The 18993-nt window shown below is 43.8% G+C and overlaps 1 protein-coding gene across 1 annotated transcript in view; it reads left to right on the top strand.

Annotated features, from left to right (window-relative positions):
- dlgap2a (discs, large homolog-associated protein 2a) overlaps positions 1–18993 on the top strand; it is a 96692-nt gene that overhangs the window by 31780 nt on the left and 45919 nt on the right. The window contains exon 3 of the mRNA XM_080870195.1: positions 10839–11983. Coding sequence (XP_080726321.1) covers positions 10907–11983 — 1077 coding nt within the window. The 5' untranslated portion in view covers positions 10839–10906. The remainder of the gene's footprint in view (positions 1–10838; positions 11984–18993) is intronic.

Below are 18993 nucleotides of genomic sequence, written 5' to 3'. Positions count from 1 at the left end.
GACTTTGGAGAATAAAAGGCGAGCGAGAGACAAAGATCTGAAGTGGACTGCTGGTATCTCTTCCATCTCCAAAAAAATCATTATGTTAGGCTCCCACCCTCCACACTCCCGGGCTGCTGTGGTCTGCAGCGAGGAAAATTACATTAGAGGGGAAAGGATTTCAATTGTCTTCTTCAGACTCAGGAGCGCGGTTGCCTGCCGGGCTTTGCAGACCTGTAGCGTTTTAAAAATCGCTTCCGAGATGGGATTGACTCGGAGGCTAGTCCGGACCTTCCCGTCAGTCAGCGATCTGCTGCTGACTCGAGCAATAAAAACATTTGATACACTTGCTGATTTTTAATAGGCTGCCTTTGACGTGTTTGTTTGTTTATTCTGTGTCGTCGCGGCAAATAAACAGTGCGACGATATCAAATTATCTCTGTTTTCCCCGAAACTCCTCAGTGGCTGCAAAGACAGCAAAGGATGGGAACTTCAGAGCGCGTTGCTACAGCAACAGCAGTTCTGAGGCCTCGTCTAACAAGTTGCCTGGGAATGGAGTACCGGCTGTTACATAAGATGCGGCTTACTCTGCCTCTGGTTCTCTCTCACACGCAGGGCTTTTCCTGTGGCAGAAATTCACATTCAGCATGATTTATTCATAGCTGGATTGCTGCGCTGGATTTATGATTCCACCATGTAAATGCAAACACATGCAATCAACCACACTTGGCAGGAATTTGTGTGGGGGCATTGTTGCACTCCAAGTCCATTTCTGTAGCTGCTGTAAATGAAAAGATTTAGATTGAGGAGATTGTTGTTTGAATAAGAAATGATGCAAAGACAGCAAGACGATTTGGCCTGTGATGTTGCGCGGGATGAAATTAGCAGAGAACAAAGCGAAGTGCGCTTCACTTTCCCGGCAAAAGTATTAATTGCGTTAAAATCCAAATAGCAAAGAGGAAGCAGGAACCTGGTGAAGCACAAAAGCCTCGAGGATTGTCGTTCTCGGAGGAATAAAGAACGCTGATCCTGACACTTTGTTAAATTTCTTTCTGTCACCTCTCGCTCCCTCCCCACTTTGACTGTCGGAGAGAAAGGGAGCCGCGAAGGAGCGCTGAGCACAGCACAGATAACACTCTTCATCATTAACGGGCTCACGATAAGTATTCAGACATTCAGCGGCTTCTCCTTATCTGGCCTCCATAATCTCTCAGCGGCTAAATACTAAGGCTGCGTTTAGCTCGCCACACCGTAGGTGCAAATCGCCGCCGCAGAAGAGAAATAGTCCTTTTACGTCTGTTGGTACAGCCTGCCAATAACCTAATAATTTTTCAAGAGATTAGTGCCTCAGACTTGTGTGAGCCCTCCTGGGGTTTACGGGAATATGCATAGCTGCCGGTATACTTCCTGTTCACTCTCTGACGGTATCATTTTACAGTCTCTGCACCCGTTATCTCCCCAGACTCTCCCGAAACATATAGCCAAACACAAACTGTCTTTCCTTAATCCTTAATGTTGTTTACAGAAGCTCAGAAGACAATACCTTCTAACCTCCGCTAGCTTCTGCTCACTATAATCTGTTCCTTCATCCTCTCAGGAAAACCTCCACCCTGCTGGGAGAAAGATAGTAGGCTGTAGGCTTTGATTGCTGTTGAGGGATGCAGGTAGGGGGCTCTATCTCACCGCCGTTTCTCACATCCAGGCAGCACATCTAGGTGTGTAAGCACAACCACATGCAACTCGGTGCAACACAATCCACTGGAGGCTACAGTGTGACAGTCCAAACACACACACCTACTGTTACATCTGCTGTGAGCATGTTGCATGCTGCTTCCCAGCACTTTGTTGCTAATATCCTGGGAAAACTAAACTTGTGAATTACGAGTTTTGGGGAGGTTTTTTTTAACCTCTGACATTTTTAAAAATTGTATTTTCATGTTTGCTAATCTTTCATAAGCTGTTCTGTAGCTGTAATAACATATTTTCAGGTTTTGAGCTTGGCTATCACTCATTTAGTTCACATTATAAGTCAATAACTGAAAAATGATTCTGTTAGAGTCACTGACCTATGAAACTTTTATATTATTTTGATATTTCAGTACATACTATTATTTTTATTGTAGAACTGCATCATTGTTAATCACACAGGTGTAGGCAAGCTAAAACTCCATGTACCCTGCAGGTATTTTTATGATTGAGGAATTTAGCCAGATTCTCTCTACATCAGGGGTGTCAAACATAAGGCCTGGGGCCAGAATTGGCCCAGCAAACACTTCAATCCTGCCCACTGGACAGTTTGGAAAATGTGTGTAAGCACATAAATTGTGTATTTTTTACTTTTAATGTGTGATTGTGGCCTGAGGTGACTGTTTTTGTAATTTGGCGCTATTTAAATGAGACTGAACTGAATCCTACGTAACGATCTTCCCTACAGCTGTTCATACTACACCAATAAAATTAAGTAATAGTTAAAAAATTAAATGACAGAAAAGTTCCTGTTTTTTACAACATTTTCTGTGAATTAACAAAAATGTTCAGCCTGAAACTTTTTCTGTAATTTTACGTATTTATTTCTTACAATTTAGGCTCAAAGAGGTGAACTGACAGATTTCTTTATTGTGTACAGAAAACAAGACACACTCTTCAAGGCTGTCTGTGTGGCAGAAAGAGTAGGGCTCAAAGGACTCGGAAACAAAGTGGGTAAACTAAAAAGCAGCTGTATTTCTAAACTTAAATAAACTACAAAGTAATGCAGGTCACAAACGAGGAAACCAAAATGCCAAATCGTTAAGGAGGAAAACTATATCCTATGTCCTATGAGGGACATCACAACAAAGAGCACAGGGAAACTGAGGACTTAAATACACACGAGGGGCCTTTCTCAATATGCGTACTTGTGTGTACTTGCGTTCTCGTGTACTCGTGATACGTCATCAGTCGGAGACCAAGTACTGTTCCAATTCGAAGTACGCATCAAGCCGAGAACGCGGAAAAGTCCCGGATGTGTTCTCGCTCCGCCCGTTTTATCGAACATGCATCGGTGGTGACTTGTGTGGACTTGGTACAGCTAAATATCCCAGAATCCATTTCCTCCAAAACTCAAACGCGGCAATGGCGGACGAGCGGGGCTAAAAACTTTTTAATATTACTCTTTCTGGGTCACAAAATAAACTTTTAAGTTATTTTCAAGCGAGAATGTAGCTGTGTAAACTTCAAATATCTGCTTGATTTATCAAGATATCACATATTTCCAAACGTGCTCCGACGTTTTCGGAGACGTCTGTGACCCACCAGCTCCATAGCAGACAGCGAGGTCGAGGGTTATTAGAGCCGATGAGAACAGCGGACTCCCGGCACATCATTTCAACCCCTCCGCGGTCTTTTCGCTACTCAGGTTAAACAAACCCCAAACCCCAGCAGCTGTCTATTGTATTGAGTGTCCACTACAATAAAAATAAAAGCGTTCTAACATCTCACCTGCTTGTTTTTATTAAGGTATGTACACGTATGTACATGTACACTATTTTTATTAATAGAGATTTCACTACTGAGGTTAAACATGATGTATAAGTCACTTAGATCACTTCTAAATGTTAATGTTTGGTTTATTTCAGTGTTTTATTTGTTCCTGAGTAAATTGGTTTGGCTGTGATTAAAGTTCAGCTTCATAACATATTACTCACAGTTAAATTAAGAGGGGACGGCAGTTAAAACTCCGGACCTGTGTGTGACATCATCAAGTATGCTGGTGTTCCAATTGTACAAATCACGAGTCCGTACTCGCGTTCTCGGCGAGTACGTACTTGCCGAGAATGCGAGTACGGACTCGCGTACTTGAGAATTGAGAAAGGGCCGAGGTAATTAGGAGGCGAGAATACAGAAAACAAGACACAGGTGAACAGAATCTAACTAACAAGACAAGGGGAGCGAAACTAAATGCAGCACACACAAGACAAGGAACTATCAAATTAAAACACGAAGTAGACCAAGACTAAGACAAATGAACTTGACCACAACTAACCAGGGACACGACCAGGGAGACAGAAAGGTCACCAAACATGGAGACAAGGCTGATTTCCACAGGAGACGCTGAGTAAAAGACACAGAGACTAGGACACAAAAGGGACTGAACTAACCAAACAAGAAACCATGAACTGGAAATACAGATAAACATTCAGAGGGACTAGGAAAGTAGGACATAAACAGAAAGAGGCCAAACACAAAACTCAATGAACCTAAAGACACAAAGAAAATCAAAACTGTAGCTCACCAACACAGAAGATCCAGCAGATATCTCATGATCGAATGTGGAGTTAAACTTATTTTCCCTGACAGAGTTTCACTGGTCTGACACACTAACGTCAAAGTGGGCTGTTTGTGGCCCCCGATGTGAAAGAAGTTTGGTGCCAGAGCTTTAGTTTTTCATGCACACATATCAGGAAGTGATCATATATGTCTGTCTTTATGCAATGGAGTGTTTAGTCAGCGGTGATAATAAAAGCAGCATGAATGTAGCTCTTTTTTCTCTGAACTGAGATCAACAGACGATCAGTGATGAAGTCACGTGACGATTTTACTTCATTTCGTTCTCACGCCAATTTAAGAGCCAATGCATCTCCTATCTGAGCAGCCGTGCAAACATAATGTCCGCATGTGACCCACGCGGCGCTGTGATTGCGACGCTCTGTTTTTATCTCGTGTCTCAGCGTTAGGTGTCAGTCACAGCGGCGATCATGAAAGAAACAGTTTGTTTCGAGTGTCACGGCCGGAGAAAGACAGATGGTCAGTGAGAAAAGATACGAGTGACAAATGATTGGTCCCCAATTGCTGTGTCAGATGGAAAAAGCTCACTTAGCTGAGTATTACATTAGCAGCTACAATGCTGCTGGTACAGATTTAGCTCACATGCTACACTCGAGACCTACGCATGAATTGTCCAGTGCTGTCGCTTTGATGGACAAGTGAGCAGGATGTCTGCCAAAGATGTAAGTCGCAGCCTTATTTTGATCTGAGCTGCTGTGGCAGATATAACGAGGCTGACAGAGCTGACAGACTTACTACTTTGTCTCCTTGTCCATTAGCTCCTTCTCAAATCGAATAGCTCAGGTCATTGCTGATTTGCCCTGAGGGTTGAGGACGCAATTCCCTTTCCTTTGATTTTCGAAGAAAAGGCCAGAATTCTACGGAGACTGCATTTAACCTTTGGGAGATGGATAAGGAAGCTGCTCTATTGATTAGTTTTGCTCAGAAAATGAGGGGTGTGACTTTACTTTGGCCAGATGGATTGGATACTGCTGGATAAGGCCATTTCAAACAATACTATGTATACTCACCTCATGAGCCTATCTTTGTGTGTGCGTGTCATAAGGAAGGAATCACCTACTGTAGCAGGATTTTTCAGAGTACTCACAACTCGCAGGGTGGAAACCATCCGGGCTGCTGCAGCTGGTAATCATTTAGTAATTACTGAATCATTAAATGTGTGCCGAGTACTGATGGGTCAACATGACGATGGGTGTCACAGCTGGTGTGAGCCCATCGTAAAATAAAAAAATAATGTAGGTTTAAAATGAACTTAGCAGTTGTTTTGAAGTTATTCTACAAATTGTTTCTTTTTTTTGTATGCGATTTAAAAGTTAAAGTTGAACTTGTTTTCTACATCATTTAAAACTCTATCTCTCAGGGAAAACGATCCATCTTTAAGGAAATCGTCTTCATTGCTCTTGCAGCGGTAAACCAGTAAACAACCAAATTAACCACATTAAAAGAACTAAAGTAGTTCAGGCTTTTTGACATCTCAGAAAGGACGGATTCTTCCACTGATGCAAAATGCTGCAACTATTCCTCGCACGTTGCTTCACGAGCAGGACTCTTCTTCACAGTCGCCCGTAACCAAATCCCGTCCCGCTTAGCGCTGCGGTTAGCCACGACGCTAACCACTTCCAAGTCTGAAGGTCGCATGCCTTTGATCTCTCAGTCTAGTGCAGCGCTTTATTAACTTTTAACTTTGTTTTCAACTCCAGTTAGGGCCTGAGCCAGTGGAAGAGTGGAAGCTGTCACTGATACTGAGGGCAGATATAATGCTATTTAAATGCTAATGTGTTAAGAGGAGCAAAACGACCTTTACTCACACTGTGCGCGCGGGCGGGGTGGCAGCACAGAACAGAAGGCCTTAATAAATGAGCGTCTTCCTCTGAATCTGTTTCCTGTCTGTGTACACCTAATGTCAGGTAGAAGGTGTGTTTATCACAGCTGAGCCCTGGAGCCTGTGACAGCATTATAGACATGTGTATTATGTCAAGGGGTGAAACAGATATTGGATGATTGTGGAGGGTGTGTGCGTTAAGTTGAACGATCATTTCCTTTTTCTGAGTTGATCTCTAATAAGTTAGCATGTCTGGAGTAACAGCAAAGGTCTCTGTTTTCTCAAATATCAGCTTTTCTTAATTTTTCTCATGTGCACAGTCAGTGTCGTTATTATCATCACATCAACACTAAAAGCCCAGTAGCTTGATGGTTGTACCCCAAACACTATTTCCACTGCACTTCTGGATTCAGCTTCCATCCTAGCAGTGCTTCTAAGCAGTTGGCACCCTTGCCAGGAAGCCAATAATGTGATGGCAGGTGCTGGTATCAGTGTATAAACAACAAGCCCTCTCCCTGTCCACAGATGTCACAGATACTTGTCTCCCTGTTTGCAAAGTACTTGCCAGAAGGATGTGCACTCACTGAGAGAGCTGTCTGCCTCGCTCAGGGTGCTTTGGCTAAAAATTAAGTCAACTTTCAAATGTTTCTGATCACAAATCTATTTTTTCCTGTCTTTTTTTGTAGCGGATGATAAATTTGGTATCAGCACTGGTAGAAGGTGAAAAAGAAGAAAGAGAAACTGAGGGCAGATGAGTCTGTCATCTGTCGTATAATCCCAGGAAGTACCATAACTCTGCGGTTAGGTAATTTATTCAGTGCAGCTCCCTGAGATACCTCAAGGAATAGTGAGCTGTCAAAGAAAAGCCTTGGAGTAAGACAGTGACATAACTTCAGATAGAAACGTAGCATCGCATCAATCAATAATGCAGCGTCATCCTCCTGTTTCACATGCTAGCAGGGAATGATCTGGACTCAAGCTAAGCAAGTCCACCTGAATTATCCCATTCAAATGCATTCAGCAGTAAAGCGTCTGATGAGCTTTTTCAGCGTAGTTCTGTGCAGCCGTACAAAAGCAACCTCTTCCCTCGGGCGTGCTTAGAGTAGCCTGGATTAATTTTACATCAGGCTGCCAAGAAGACATCCTCACGTAAGACTGGTAAACAACGAGAATTTGTTTTCATCTCGACAGATGGAGGACGGCAGCAACAGAAGAGCACGGCTGCACCTCAGGGGTTGAGATCTTAGACCTCATTAAAAATTATTTTGAACGGAATAAATTTGATCCAATTTGAAAGATGAAAGGGAACATCCACCCTTAGTTACGAGCCACTACCAGCAGAGTAAGTCGTTCTCGTGATCTTGCTCAGGTTTTTGATCTACGAGTACGAGACTCAATCAAACTATTGACAAAATAATCTAAATCCTCAATATTCCCAGGGAAAGTCCCTTAACCGGGAGAAAAGACCTGAAAAGGAATTTCACAGATAAAACTGATGCAGGTAAAGTTTATATGATTGTGAAGCTTTTGCAGGGATATTCAAATGTTTCACTGTCAGCACATGAAAATCCACTAACGTGGTGCCTTCGCTGACCTCAGTGTGCATCAGTCATATAAACGCTCCTCGGCTGATTTTGGCAGATGTTGGAGTTCAAAACTCTCATAATTTTATTGTAAGTGCAGCACATCTGGGCTTCTGATCTATGTGCTCACAAAATACGTTACAAGGAACATGTAGATAAGATGAATCTGAGTCAGTTTTATACAGAGGCAGGTTATAAAACGGAAACGCAGAAGTCATTGAACCCTGTTAAAGGACCCTGTCTCTATGAGAGGAGACATTTCACAAGAGCAATGCATTATAAAAGTCATAGTTTAATGTTGCAGTCAGTTACACATTATGAAGTTATGTTGGTTAAAAGTTGCTGTTTCTGCCTGACCTTGCCGTTAGAGATTTCACCTGTTCTGACAAATCTGTTCTTCACGTTCTCTTTTCTGAAAGGCACGAGGCCCGAGTTTAAATGCTTCTTTCAAGGATGGATGAAAATGTGACAGTAATGCAGAGTCCTTGGTGTTTGTAGGATAATGAACAAATACAACATAATAAGATGTGCCTTTAGAAATGCGGTGATCTTGGACATGCAAAATGGCCTTTTCATTCTTTCAATCAAAATGTGACAAATCCGTTCCCAGCACTATATGTTCATGTGAAAAAGAGAGGAATCTACTGTAAAAATCTAATTACAGGACAGGAATTAAAGAGTAAGGAGCGCCCAGACACTGCAAATCAAACGCACTCGATTAATGGATCATCATCCGTCTGAGCACCTCTATAAAAGGTTTTTGCAGTTTGCAGGATTGTTGTGTGTTAATGCAATGTCACAATCTTCCCAGAAGTGGAAATCCCAGTAAATTCACCCCAAGGTCAGACCACGGAAAACCCAAGAGCTCCATCTCAGACTCTGCAGGCCTCAGTTTGCAGGTTAAATGTTAAAATTCACGACAGCACAATTAGAAAACGACTAAACAAGTATGGAAGGACTGCCAAAGTGCAGAAACCAAACACCTCATACCAACCGTGGAGCCATGATCGTTTGGGCAGTCACTGAGTGGACATAAGCTGCTGTCACAGGTGAGGCCATCTGTCCCACAGCTCAAGCTTGGACCAAACTGGGTCATCAACAGGACAATGATCCCAAGCACAGCAGCAAATCTCAAACAGGGTGAATAAGAAAGAACCAAGTTGCTGCAATGGTCCAGTCAAGGTCTAGCCCTCAACCTGACTAAAACACCAGGGTGGGACCTTTAGAGCGCTGTGCATAAATGAATCCTCAGCGAACTGAGCCAACGTTGTAAAGAGAAGTGGGCCAACATTAACACACAACAGCATTAGAGACTGATAAAGTCATACAAGGACTCATTCCTTCAAGTTATCGCAGGTTGTTCTACAAGCTATTCAATCAGAGTGTGTACTTAGTACTTCACTGTATTGCATAGAGTCCTGTGAAACGGTCTTTTTCCCATAACAATACCTCCAAAAAACCATCAAACAAACTAATATTACACAAGGGAAGTCTGTGCTTCAGCACTCCTTCAGTCTTCAAGTCAGGTGTCCTTGGGCAAGATACTGAATGCCAAAATTTCCCTTGATGCATCATTTGGTGTGTGAATGTGATGCAGAGAGGTCTGAGTGGGCAGCAAGGTAAAAATGTCTGGATTATTTCTACCTCGTGTAGACAGCAGCTTCTGTATAGTGCCAGGAAGTACCACACAGAGATCATTTGTACGGTGCAGCTTATACAACTATTTAATTGCTCTGCAGGTTATTAGTCTTAATTTCAAGGTGCAATGTTTTGAGAGGCCAGTAACACTAAGTACAGTCTGCTTACCATTTTCCAAACGTTCAGTCAGTGCAACAGGCAGCTATCAGCTTCCAACATCTGCTGGTGCTCTGCTCACTCACACTGAAGATTTAGTCCTGTGGACTGAGGCATTAATGACGGTTAAGGGTCCAGCTGTCCTTTATTCATATCAAGGTATCAGAATTAAGTTTATGGAAATGTTTTGGGAATTTATAGAGTTGTTAATACGCTGATATGAGACTGTCCCATTCCCTCACTCTCTCCCGTTCCACAGTAGCTCATAAAAACTCTCCTTCATTTTATGGGGTTACAGCGGGAGTGAAAGTGCATGGGCTTTATGAGGCGTAGCAATGGCTGGCAAGAGGACTGAGATATGCTTATTTGTTTGTTTCCTATTTCACAAGACAGGCTGCAGATAAGTTTGAAATATGACATCACACTGCACTGTTCAGCTGCTCGTTGAAAACCAGGAGGTTTGGAGGACAGTCGCAATTATCAATATATTATGAAAAAGAGCAAACTCATAATTCACAGGCTCAAAAATATATTTTTACCTGTATAACTTGATAAGCATTCATTTTTTGGCACACGTGGAAATGAGGACCAGGCCAAAAAATTTTATTTGTAAAAAAGCGTTCCACTAAAGTTGAGTTTTAACCGACATTGTCCCGACATGTTTAAAGGAAGGAGCCTGTAATTAGAACATGCAGTGCTGAGGCATAAAAGCAAACCTTTCCTCTGATTAAGTTAAACACATTGGAATAGAGCGCGGAGACGTTTGACCTCGGTGACCGATTGCACAGAATTGGTTTTTAATCTTTGGCTACAATGCCCAACAGAAGCAGAGAGGGAGGGTGCATCTGGAGATCACCTTCCAAGGTCTCCTTCCCGGCCTTACGCCTCACGGCACACTCCTCGGGGCTTTGACGGATGACACCAGCGCCGGCGAGTGATAGGCTATTATTTCACTTTGCTTTGGATAAATGGCAATGCGGGATCCTACCTGTCGCCTGCCCTTCTCTTTCTTTTGTCTTGTTCTCTTGTCCCATCTTTACAGCGGTATGCCACCGCAGACGGGAATAGAAGGTGAAAACTAAGAGTGCTGAGATTTTATCAGAGCAATTTGTGGATTTCTCCTCCACATTTCAGCTCTGCTGCTTTTTGACTTTTTGTTTTTTTCCTCCCTGCAGCCAAAGTGGGTTTGGAGAGTGAGAATAAGCTGGATAACGACCAACTTGTGTGTTATTTGGCTTTTTTCTCCCCCATCATTAAGTGTGAAATGCGTTTCTTTTTTGGGAAGCTGCTTTTTTTACCCTTATTCTGATGAAATTGTCTCTGCTTATTGCTTTCAGACCAACAGTATTCATGGTCCCCCTCGCAGTACTTCGATGAGGACAGCTACTCCCCTCCACCCAGGAACATGAAGGGTCTCTCCGGCGGCCGCCCTGCCCACCTCCAGCTCACCTCCCCCACCTCTGCCCACACCTGCGGCCTGGCTGATTGTGACCATTCCCTGGACCACCTGCACCACCATGTTGACTCACGGCCTCCTTCCTATCTCCTCAGCCCCACTGAGAGCTGCCCCCTTGACGGTCATCACCGCTGCTCCCCACGGAGCTCCATCCACTCTGAGTGCATGGTGATGCCGATGTCCATGTCGGCCACTGACCACTCTATCTCCAGTAGCACTTTCCCCCGCATGCACTACGGCAGCGCTTCGCGGGACAGTGGCGGGAACGCCTCGGGTGGCAGGGAATCTCGAGACAACGGCGGCTCATCCTCGCACGGCGGCAGTGGCAAAATGAACCGAATCCCAGCAAACCTCCTGGACCAATTTGAAAAACAGATGCCACTGCACCGGGACGGCTTCCACACGCTGCAGTACCAGCGCACCTCCACCACGACCACGACTACAGAGCAGCGCAACGAAAGCCCCGGGCGAATACGCCACTTAGTCCACTCAGTACAGAAGCTTTTCACAAAGTCACACTCCCTGGAGGGCTCCTCCAAGATGAACGGCACCAAAGGTGACTCACACAGGGAAAGCTCGCACCACCACCATCACCACCACCAAGGCCACCACAAACACAGCAAACGCAGCAAGAGCAAAGAGCGCAAGTCCGACAGCAGCAAGCAGCGCTCGGGAGGTTGGTGGAGTTCGGATGACAACCTTGACAGCGACAGCACATACAGAACGCCGAGCGTCATGTCACGGCATCCAGTCGACCACATCAGCCACTGTTACCCCGAGTCTGTGCACGGCCACATGGTGGGAGATCTGTCGCTAAAGACCTCCAAAAGCAACAACGACGTGAAGTGCTCAGCCTGCGAAAGCATAGCCATGGCGCCAGAGGGCAAGTTCATGAAGAGAAGCTCCTGGTCAACGCTGACAGTTAGCCAGGCCAAGGAGGCCTACAGGAAGTCCTCACTCAACTTGGAAAAGCCAATGATGCCCACGGATCTCAAGCCCAACCTCAGGCCCTGCCACTATCTACAGGTGAGTTTGGCTTTGGTCAGGTTTAAGAACAGGGACACAAAAACGAGTAATTTTTCAGAACTCCTGACATCATCGCATTATTCTGCATCTTCAGTGAGCGCAGTAGTATAGTTGTAGTTACACTGGTGCACTGAGCTGCACTGCACCATTATGACTCCCCAACATCCCGGCTGGGATACAAGCGGGGCCATCAGATTTCGACCAAACAAAATCAAACCTGCATGCCGCCAAACAGAGTTTATTTTTAAATGAAATGCTCTGATTTGTATGTTGATGCAACAGAAGGAGCGATGATAGCATTCGTTTTCTGTCACTGCAGTGCTTTGAGTGTCGTTTTATAGAGTTTTCAAGAACTTTAGGCTTTGTAGAAAAGACGAGCAAGCCTGCGCTCACAGGAGAAGAAAAGCTGCTCGTCTCAGTTGGCTTTAAAAGCTGATCTGAAAGACAGTGTTTTGTTTGTCACTGTCCTGGATATTACATTGTGAACCTGTCCTATGGCTCAGCATGTGGCTGGCAATAGAAAGGACTAGCACAGCAGGACAAATCAATTAACTCTGTAAATGATCTGTGCTGGAGGGGAAGAGCTGGCAGTATGAGAATAAAAGGCCAGAAATCAATCTGGATTTTTTTTACTGTGTTGTTTTCTCTGATTTCACAGAGGATTCAGTCTGGAAAAGTTTAGCATTTAGCTCAGACCCATGATCGGCTCTGCAGGAGACCTTATAGCACAGAAGGGATCAATTCAGTGAGTCAGCACTTTTCACAAAAGGTTCTCATGGGTTTATAAGCATGCTGCAGGGTATATGGAATAAGAAAGTACACTTTCAATCCCAAATTGCAAATTCAAGCCAGAAAAACAACATTATGTAACCGTGCTGCTGCAAATATAACAATGTGAAATGTGATTGCATCATGTAAGTACTCCCTGTAGCCAAAATAAAGCGATCGTTCAGCGCAAAGAAAAAGAGCAGACTTGGAGACTCGTTGCTCTAAGCAGAGAGCGTGTCGTATGATTGCCTAATGTTGTAAATGAAAAGCTGACACGTCACTGAAATCAGCTTCAGCTGATATCATCTGAGAGTTTTACGATGAGTTTTTCAGCACAGAATCAGGCAGACGGTGCATCATCCACTCCAGTTTTTTTGCATATCCAATAAGGAAAGTAATCTCTTAAAGAGAGAGTTGCAGTGCTGGCACCCCCACCTGTTCCCGTCTTCAGCTGAGGTAGTGTCCGAGTCACAGCACTATAAACACTTCTAAAAATATCCTGCCGCAGGGCTATATTTAGACCGGCGTTATCAATCCGATCCGTACAGGGCTTGACACATCTTCCCTCCCCAGAGGAAAATCAATGCGCTCTCAGGGAACGCTCGGAGACAACGTATTGAAGGAGAGGGAGAGAGAAAGTTGGAGATGCGTATATATGGCTGAGGTTTATGGCTCTGTGGATGTGCTGAGATACTTTAGGAAACAGAAGAGAGGAAACAAAGCAATGCTCCCCGTGGCTGCTGTTGTTGCTCATCAACAGGAGCAGTCAGGCAGAGAGATGGAGCCAATAGTCAGGAATGATACTCTACACACACTGAGGGGTCACATTGAGAAGTACTCGGATCCTGCTGCTGCTGAATTGGGATTACCCACAACTGTCTGCTCTGCAGCAGCAGCATAAAGCCTATCCAGGGAGAGTGTGTGTGCCGAACCTGTCAGTGTGTGAGTGGCAGTGTTCGTGAAAAAGTGTGTTTTTTTCTGTTTATCACACACCAGATGGTTTGATGAGGTGCTAGTCACCTTGTTGCCGTCCTTGGGTGATGACGGAGAGAGTGAGAAACTTTGAAAGTTTGGTAGAACTATAGACACAGACTTTTATCATAGACTTATTAAAGTAATCTAACTTTGCAACTTTGTAACAAATCAATCCCATAAATCCTACCGCAGGTAATAAAGTTAAATGTTAATGTTTGTGCACGTGGCAGGTCTGTGCGAGTCTTTGTGCGTGGAAGCAGGATGAACTGGACATTAGGGAAGACAGACGGGTTCATATAGAAGATTTTTCTCTAAAATGATAAGTGGTGGGGAATCAGACCTGGCATTAGCATCTCTTCCTGTCATCTCTCAAATTAGCCCTAATTAGCCCGTTCTGAGATCTGTACACACTAATAGCCACTGAACCATCTACTGTAATGCGCGTGTAGGTGTGTGGGCCAGCCTTTGTCCGTCGTTGCAGTGTGCAGCAGACGCTGTAATCCATGTTCAAAATGTATCAGCATCTTATGGCATTGCAAAACACACTTTTAATTAATTTTGCAACACTTTGTTGGTTTTGTTATTGTTTTCCATGAATGGTCGGATGCTGCATCGCTGTGAATTATGGCCAGGAATTATCTCCTTCCTTTCACGAAGGATGTATCCTCAGTGTATCCTCCACTAAAGGAGGTCATAAAGGAAGAACTGAAGAACCTTTCCTAACGATTTAGAGAATTCAAACAGCTCTTAATATGTCAGCTACACAGATACTTCCAGATCACTTTGGTTTGGAGCCTTTCTAAGTAAAACCGTCTATTAAACTGCACCCAATAACTCTGCGTTACTGACAACTCTCAGCCCAGAGTAAGTGAGCTTTTCTAGCAAATAGAGTTCCTTCCTCTTCCTTCGTACAGTAGCGTTGTACAAAGGAAGGATTAGTCTTTGATAGTTTTGCTGATAGGGCATTGCGGTGGGATTTAATAAGCCAATTAACTGCCATGTTGGCTTGCCAAAGGTGGGGCTTGAGAGGCAGAAAGGCTGCTGATTAAAATACAAAAGCAAAGTGCAAAGCAGCAGAAACAAAACTGGCACTGTGATGGAAAGCTGTAGTAACGCACACCCACACACACTCGGGGGTTTCCTAGCATTTTTATGAAGGAGTTCCCAGATAGCAATCGGGCCACGAACCCTTACGTAGCGGGATCTCGTCCCAGGAACCCGAAGATCAGACGACTGTCTGTCTCTGTTTGCCGGAGGCGATGATGTGGATTATCACTGTGACAGCGTGCATCTTATTGCAGTCGTGTTATTATGTCAAACCTCAAGTTTCTTTTGATTTTAATGTGATTGTTTCAGGGTATAAACATTAAATAGTCACTTGTTAAGCTGCAATCTGCAAAATGCCTTTTTCTGATCCAGTAGCCAGGCTAAATCAATAATAATAGCCAGCTATGATGCCATCCTAATTCTTGGGAGGTTTAATAGCCATATTTTCTGCCTTACAGGCGTTTCCTGCCAAGACTTCTTCACTGTTTAAGTGTATTATTACCATGTGGTGCAAAATACCCCAGCACTCCATATGCAGTGTCTAACAGTCTGTTTGGAGAAGTTTCGTCGCAAGCAAGAATTCTCTGATAAACCAGTTGTGCAGTAATAAAAAAGTAATATTGTTCATTTTACATGAACATGAACACATGAGTACATTCAGCATTCAGCACAGGTGTTACCACAGGGGACAAACGTGGAAGCAAAATCACAGACTGCACAGAGTTCTGATGAATAAGAAGGAGAGAAGAATATGTATTTGTAATGCTGGGGTAGGTGAAGGATGAAAAGCGTAGGTAGGTTTCCCCCTCACAACAGAAGAGAACCTCATGCCGTCTCTTTTATCTGTCATCAAAATACTCAAAAGGAAAATCTGTCCTTGTGTGTACTTTCTGTAAGAAGTTCTTCCTTTTGTTGATCTGAAAGGTTTTTTGTTTGTTTGAGACACCTCTTAGCAACAGAACAAGGGTGAAGAGTTGAAAAAGTCTTGGTTGAATGTCTTTCTTCTGTTTTTAGTGCAGAAATGTTGGGCAGTCTCATTTACATCGAGTTATCATCACAAAGATGCTGCGGCCCTCAAGATTTCAGAGATTTTAATGTCAGTCCACAGCTTTGCTTCACTGTGAAATATCTCAACGTTTACTCAAATGATTGCTGCAAACTTTGTGGATTTATTCATAAAGCACAAAACCTTAAACCGAAAGCCAGCAGCTTCATGAAAGCATGCTAAAAGGTGGAACGAGCTGCTGAATATCAGTTAAAAATCAGTAGAGTGTTGATGTGGCAGATGTGCTCATGCTAGAGTGCTACACAATTATTGCAACCATGTAAACTTGCAGTCTTGTTAGCTTTGAAGACGGGGACTGTCTGTGATCAGTTGGTTACCATCTAACAATTTAATTGTTGCAATATGTTTGTGATAATGTAACTATAGTAAGATTCCAAAAATTGCAACTGTGTTGCCGTTTATCTACACAGAAAATCACATCAGTTACTTTTATTCCACAAATCCTGATCCTGCAGAACCCAAAAACTGCAAAATGACCCAGGCATTCAGCAAGCTTGTTTATAGAAATATAACCAGAATAAACAGTAATTATTTGCAGACCTTTTCTAATCTGCTGAGAATGACTGCAGGCAAACAACAGTTGCTGCAACTTCTTGCAATCAGTCTCCAACAGCAGAAATAAAAACCCCTCAGCAATCACAGATTTGGTTCTAGCTGCAAGGAGACTGACATCTTCTTTTTATTCTACAGCGACTGAGCCATTCCATTCTACAGCGACTGAGCTGTTGCTCGTTAACCATCTCAAGTTCAGGAGCGCGCTCCGTTGAGTAAATGCCCCGGTGAGCGTTTTTTTTTTTATAAAGTTACCATTTAGCTCACAGTTCAGGTTCATAGAGCTGCCAGCACGTCTGCAGATTAGAACCCTCCTGTTAAGCTCTTGGAATCATTCGTTGCCCCTGTGAGCTCTGCTGATGCTCATACAGCAGCTTTAGTGTTTGAATCACTCTGAGAAGTGCTGTTGGTATTCATGAGATTGATTCTGTTACAGCCAAAATGACAAATTTATTCTCTTCATCTTCCCGGGGCATGACTGCTGTCGTTTTGTTACTGAGCACGATTATTTACACTTTTACGACTTTGTCTGAAAATGTAAAGCGGCAGTAAACAAACAAACAACATGAGCTGAGACTGCAGATTTGTGAATGTTGCATGTTTGTGCAAAAGCAGCACGAGACATGAGGAGTCCACGTTGGTGTGTAGTGGGAGGCTGGTGGATGGGATTACCAGTGATTGCACCTTTAAGAGCACTCTAACTCCCATCAACCAATAGGTATCAGCCATCTCTCCATATTTCTGCACAGTGCATTGCTCACTCTTTCTCTCTCTCCCTCTGTCTGCCCCAGCGTATTTCTTTACTTAATACCAGTGACTTATGTCTCTTAGTGGGTGTATAGATAGAGCCGCAGAGTTAATCAATGAAATGCACTGCAGCACTGCAGGAGCATTGGCCGGGGCCTGGCTACCCCCACTACCGGCATGCACACAAACACACAAACACACACATATACACACTGCATTCTCTCTGGCCTCCGACAGAGCCACAGATCAAAGCTGTGAAAGTAAAAGTAGACAAAGTAAAAGTAGACACACAAATGTGCCAGTGTCTGCTTAATCCTGCTACGAGATGCTGGTGAGGCAAGGTTGTTTGCTGCCATTGCTGAAGTGTCGGAGCAGCTTGGGCACGTACCAGGAGTTGTGGTCATAAAAATCTCATTATAGTACGAGAAAAAATTTTTTCCCCGAACCGCGTCTCTTATTTTTTGAGCAGAATCCAGTTGATTAAATCAAGTTAAAGTTCCGTTATTGTGAAGAGAAAAGCTAAAATGTAAAATTTCCCACTGTGAATTTTCACAGAGCTCCCACAAATCTTGGCTCGTATTCACATCATTGCATCAGAAGCTTCATCAAAGTTTCCCTGTGGAACATTTTTGGATGCTCACCTCTGAATTCCTCTCTTAGTGGGATCTTTAGGTCAAGGTGAGCAGCGAAGCACTTGTACGATCAGAAACTGACCACTCACTGTTTTTTATCTTCACAGGGAGACACCCTGGAATCTATCCTCTTTATCAGCAAATTTAAATTAAACAAATCTCACCACAGCTTGTGCCTGTCCTCTGGCATTCCGTTCATTAATTAGACGTCTAAAAATATCAAACCCCTCCAAGACTTAATTAACCCATCGACTCCATTTGGTAGATGGTGTCTGTCTGTCTTTGGAGGGGAGATGAATGACTTGTATCGCTGTGTGTTTGAGAGTGTATCCATATGGCTGTGTACATGTCCCAGTTAACTGTGTGTTTTGCATCACAGTAAGCTTCTGTAACTCCTTTCACACACGAGTACATGTTAGTGTTCGAGAGGCATTTTGTGCAGCACATCCAAACACCTCAAGCCTAACACAACTTCCTCAGTGATGTCATCACAAAATGCCACTTTATTGGGTAACCTGGTTCTGAGTCAGCTGGCAGCAGCTCTTTTGGGCTTGTAGACACTGAAGTTCAAAGTGAGCATCAGAATGGGGACAAAAGGAAATTTAAGAGACTTTGAATGTGGTGTGGCTGTTTGTGTCGGTCAGACCGCTGTGAGTCTTTCAGAAACTGCTAATCTCCTTGGACTTTCCCACAAAACATCCCCAGAGTTTACAGGGAATCGTCCAAAAAACAGAAGTTATCCAGTGAGCACTGGGAGCGGCCGTTGCTCAGGAGGTAAAACAGGTCATCTGATTGGACGGTTGTCTGTTCAATCCCTAGCTGCTCCAGTCTCTATGCCAAATATCCTTGGGCAAGACACTAACCCCAAGCTGCTTTCCGATGCATCCATCAGAGCGTGAATGTAAGACAGAAAGCAATTAAGCACAGAAATAAAAGTGCTGATATGAAGCAGACCACTGAGGGGCTAAAAACAGGAAACTGAGGCTGCAGTTCACAGGGGATCAACAAAACTGGACAATAGAAGATTGAGTCTCGATTTCTGCTGCAGCATTCACATGGTAGGGTCAGAACTGTTGTAAGCAACGTAATAGCGGTATCGGTGGTTCAGGCCGATGTAATGGTGTTCAAGATGCATCGTTCAAACACAGCAGCCTACCTGAGTGTCGTCCACGTCCATCCTTTCATGACCACAGCGTAGCGTACCACCCCACGAAGCTCAAACC

Source organism: Rhamphochromis sp. 'chilingali' (assembly GCF_963969265.1).
Source record: "Rhamphochromis sp. 'chilingali' genome assembly, chromosome: 21".
NCBI lineage: Eukaryota > Metazoa > Chordata > Actinopteri > Cichliformes > Cichlidae > Rhamphochromis > Rhamphochromis sp. 'chilingali'.
Note: the sequence above shows the minus strand (reverse complement) of the source record. Positions and strands in the feature narration are given on the sequence as shown.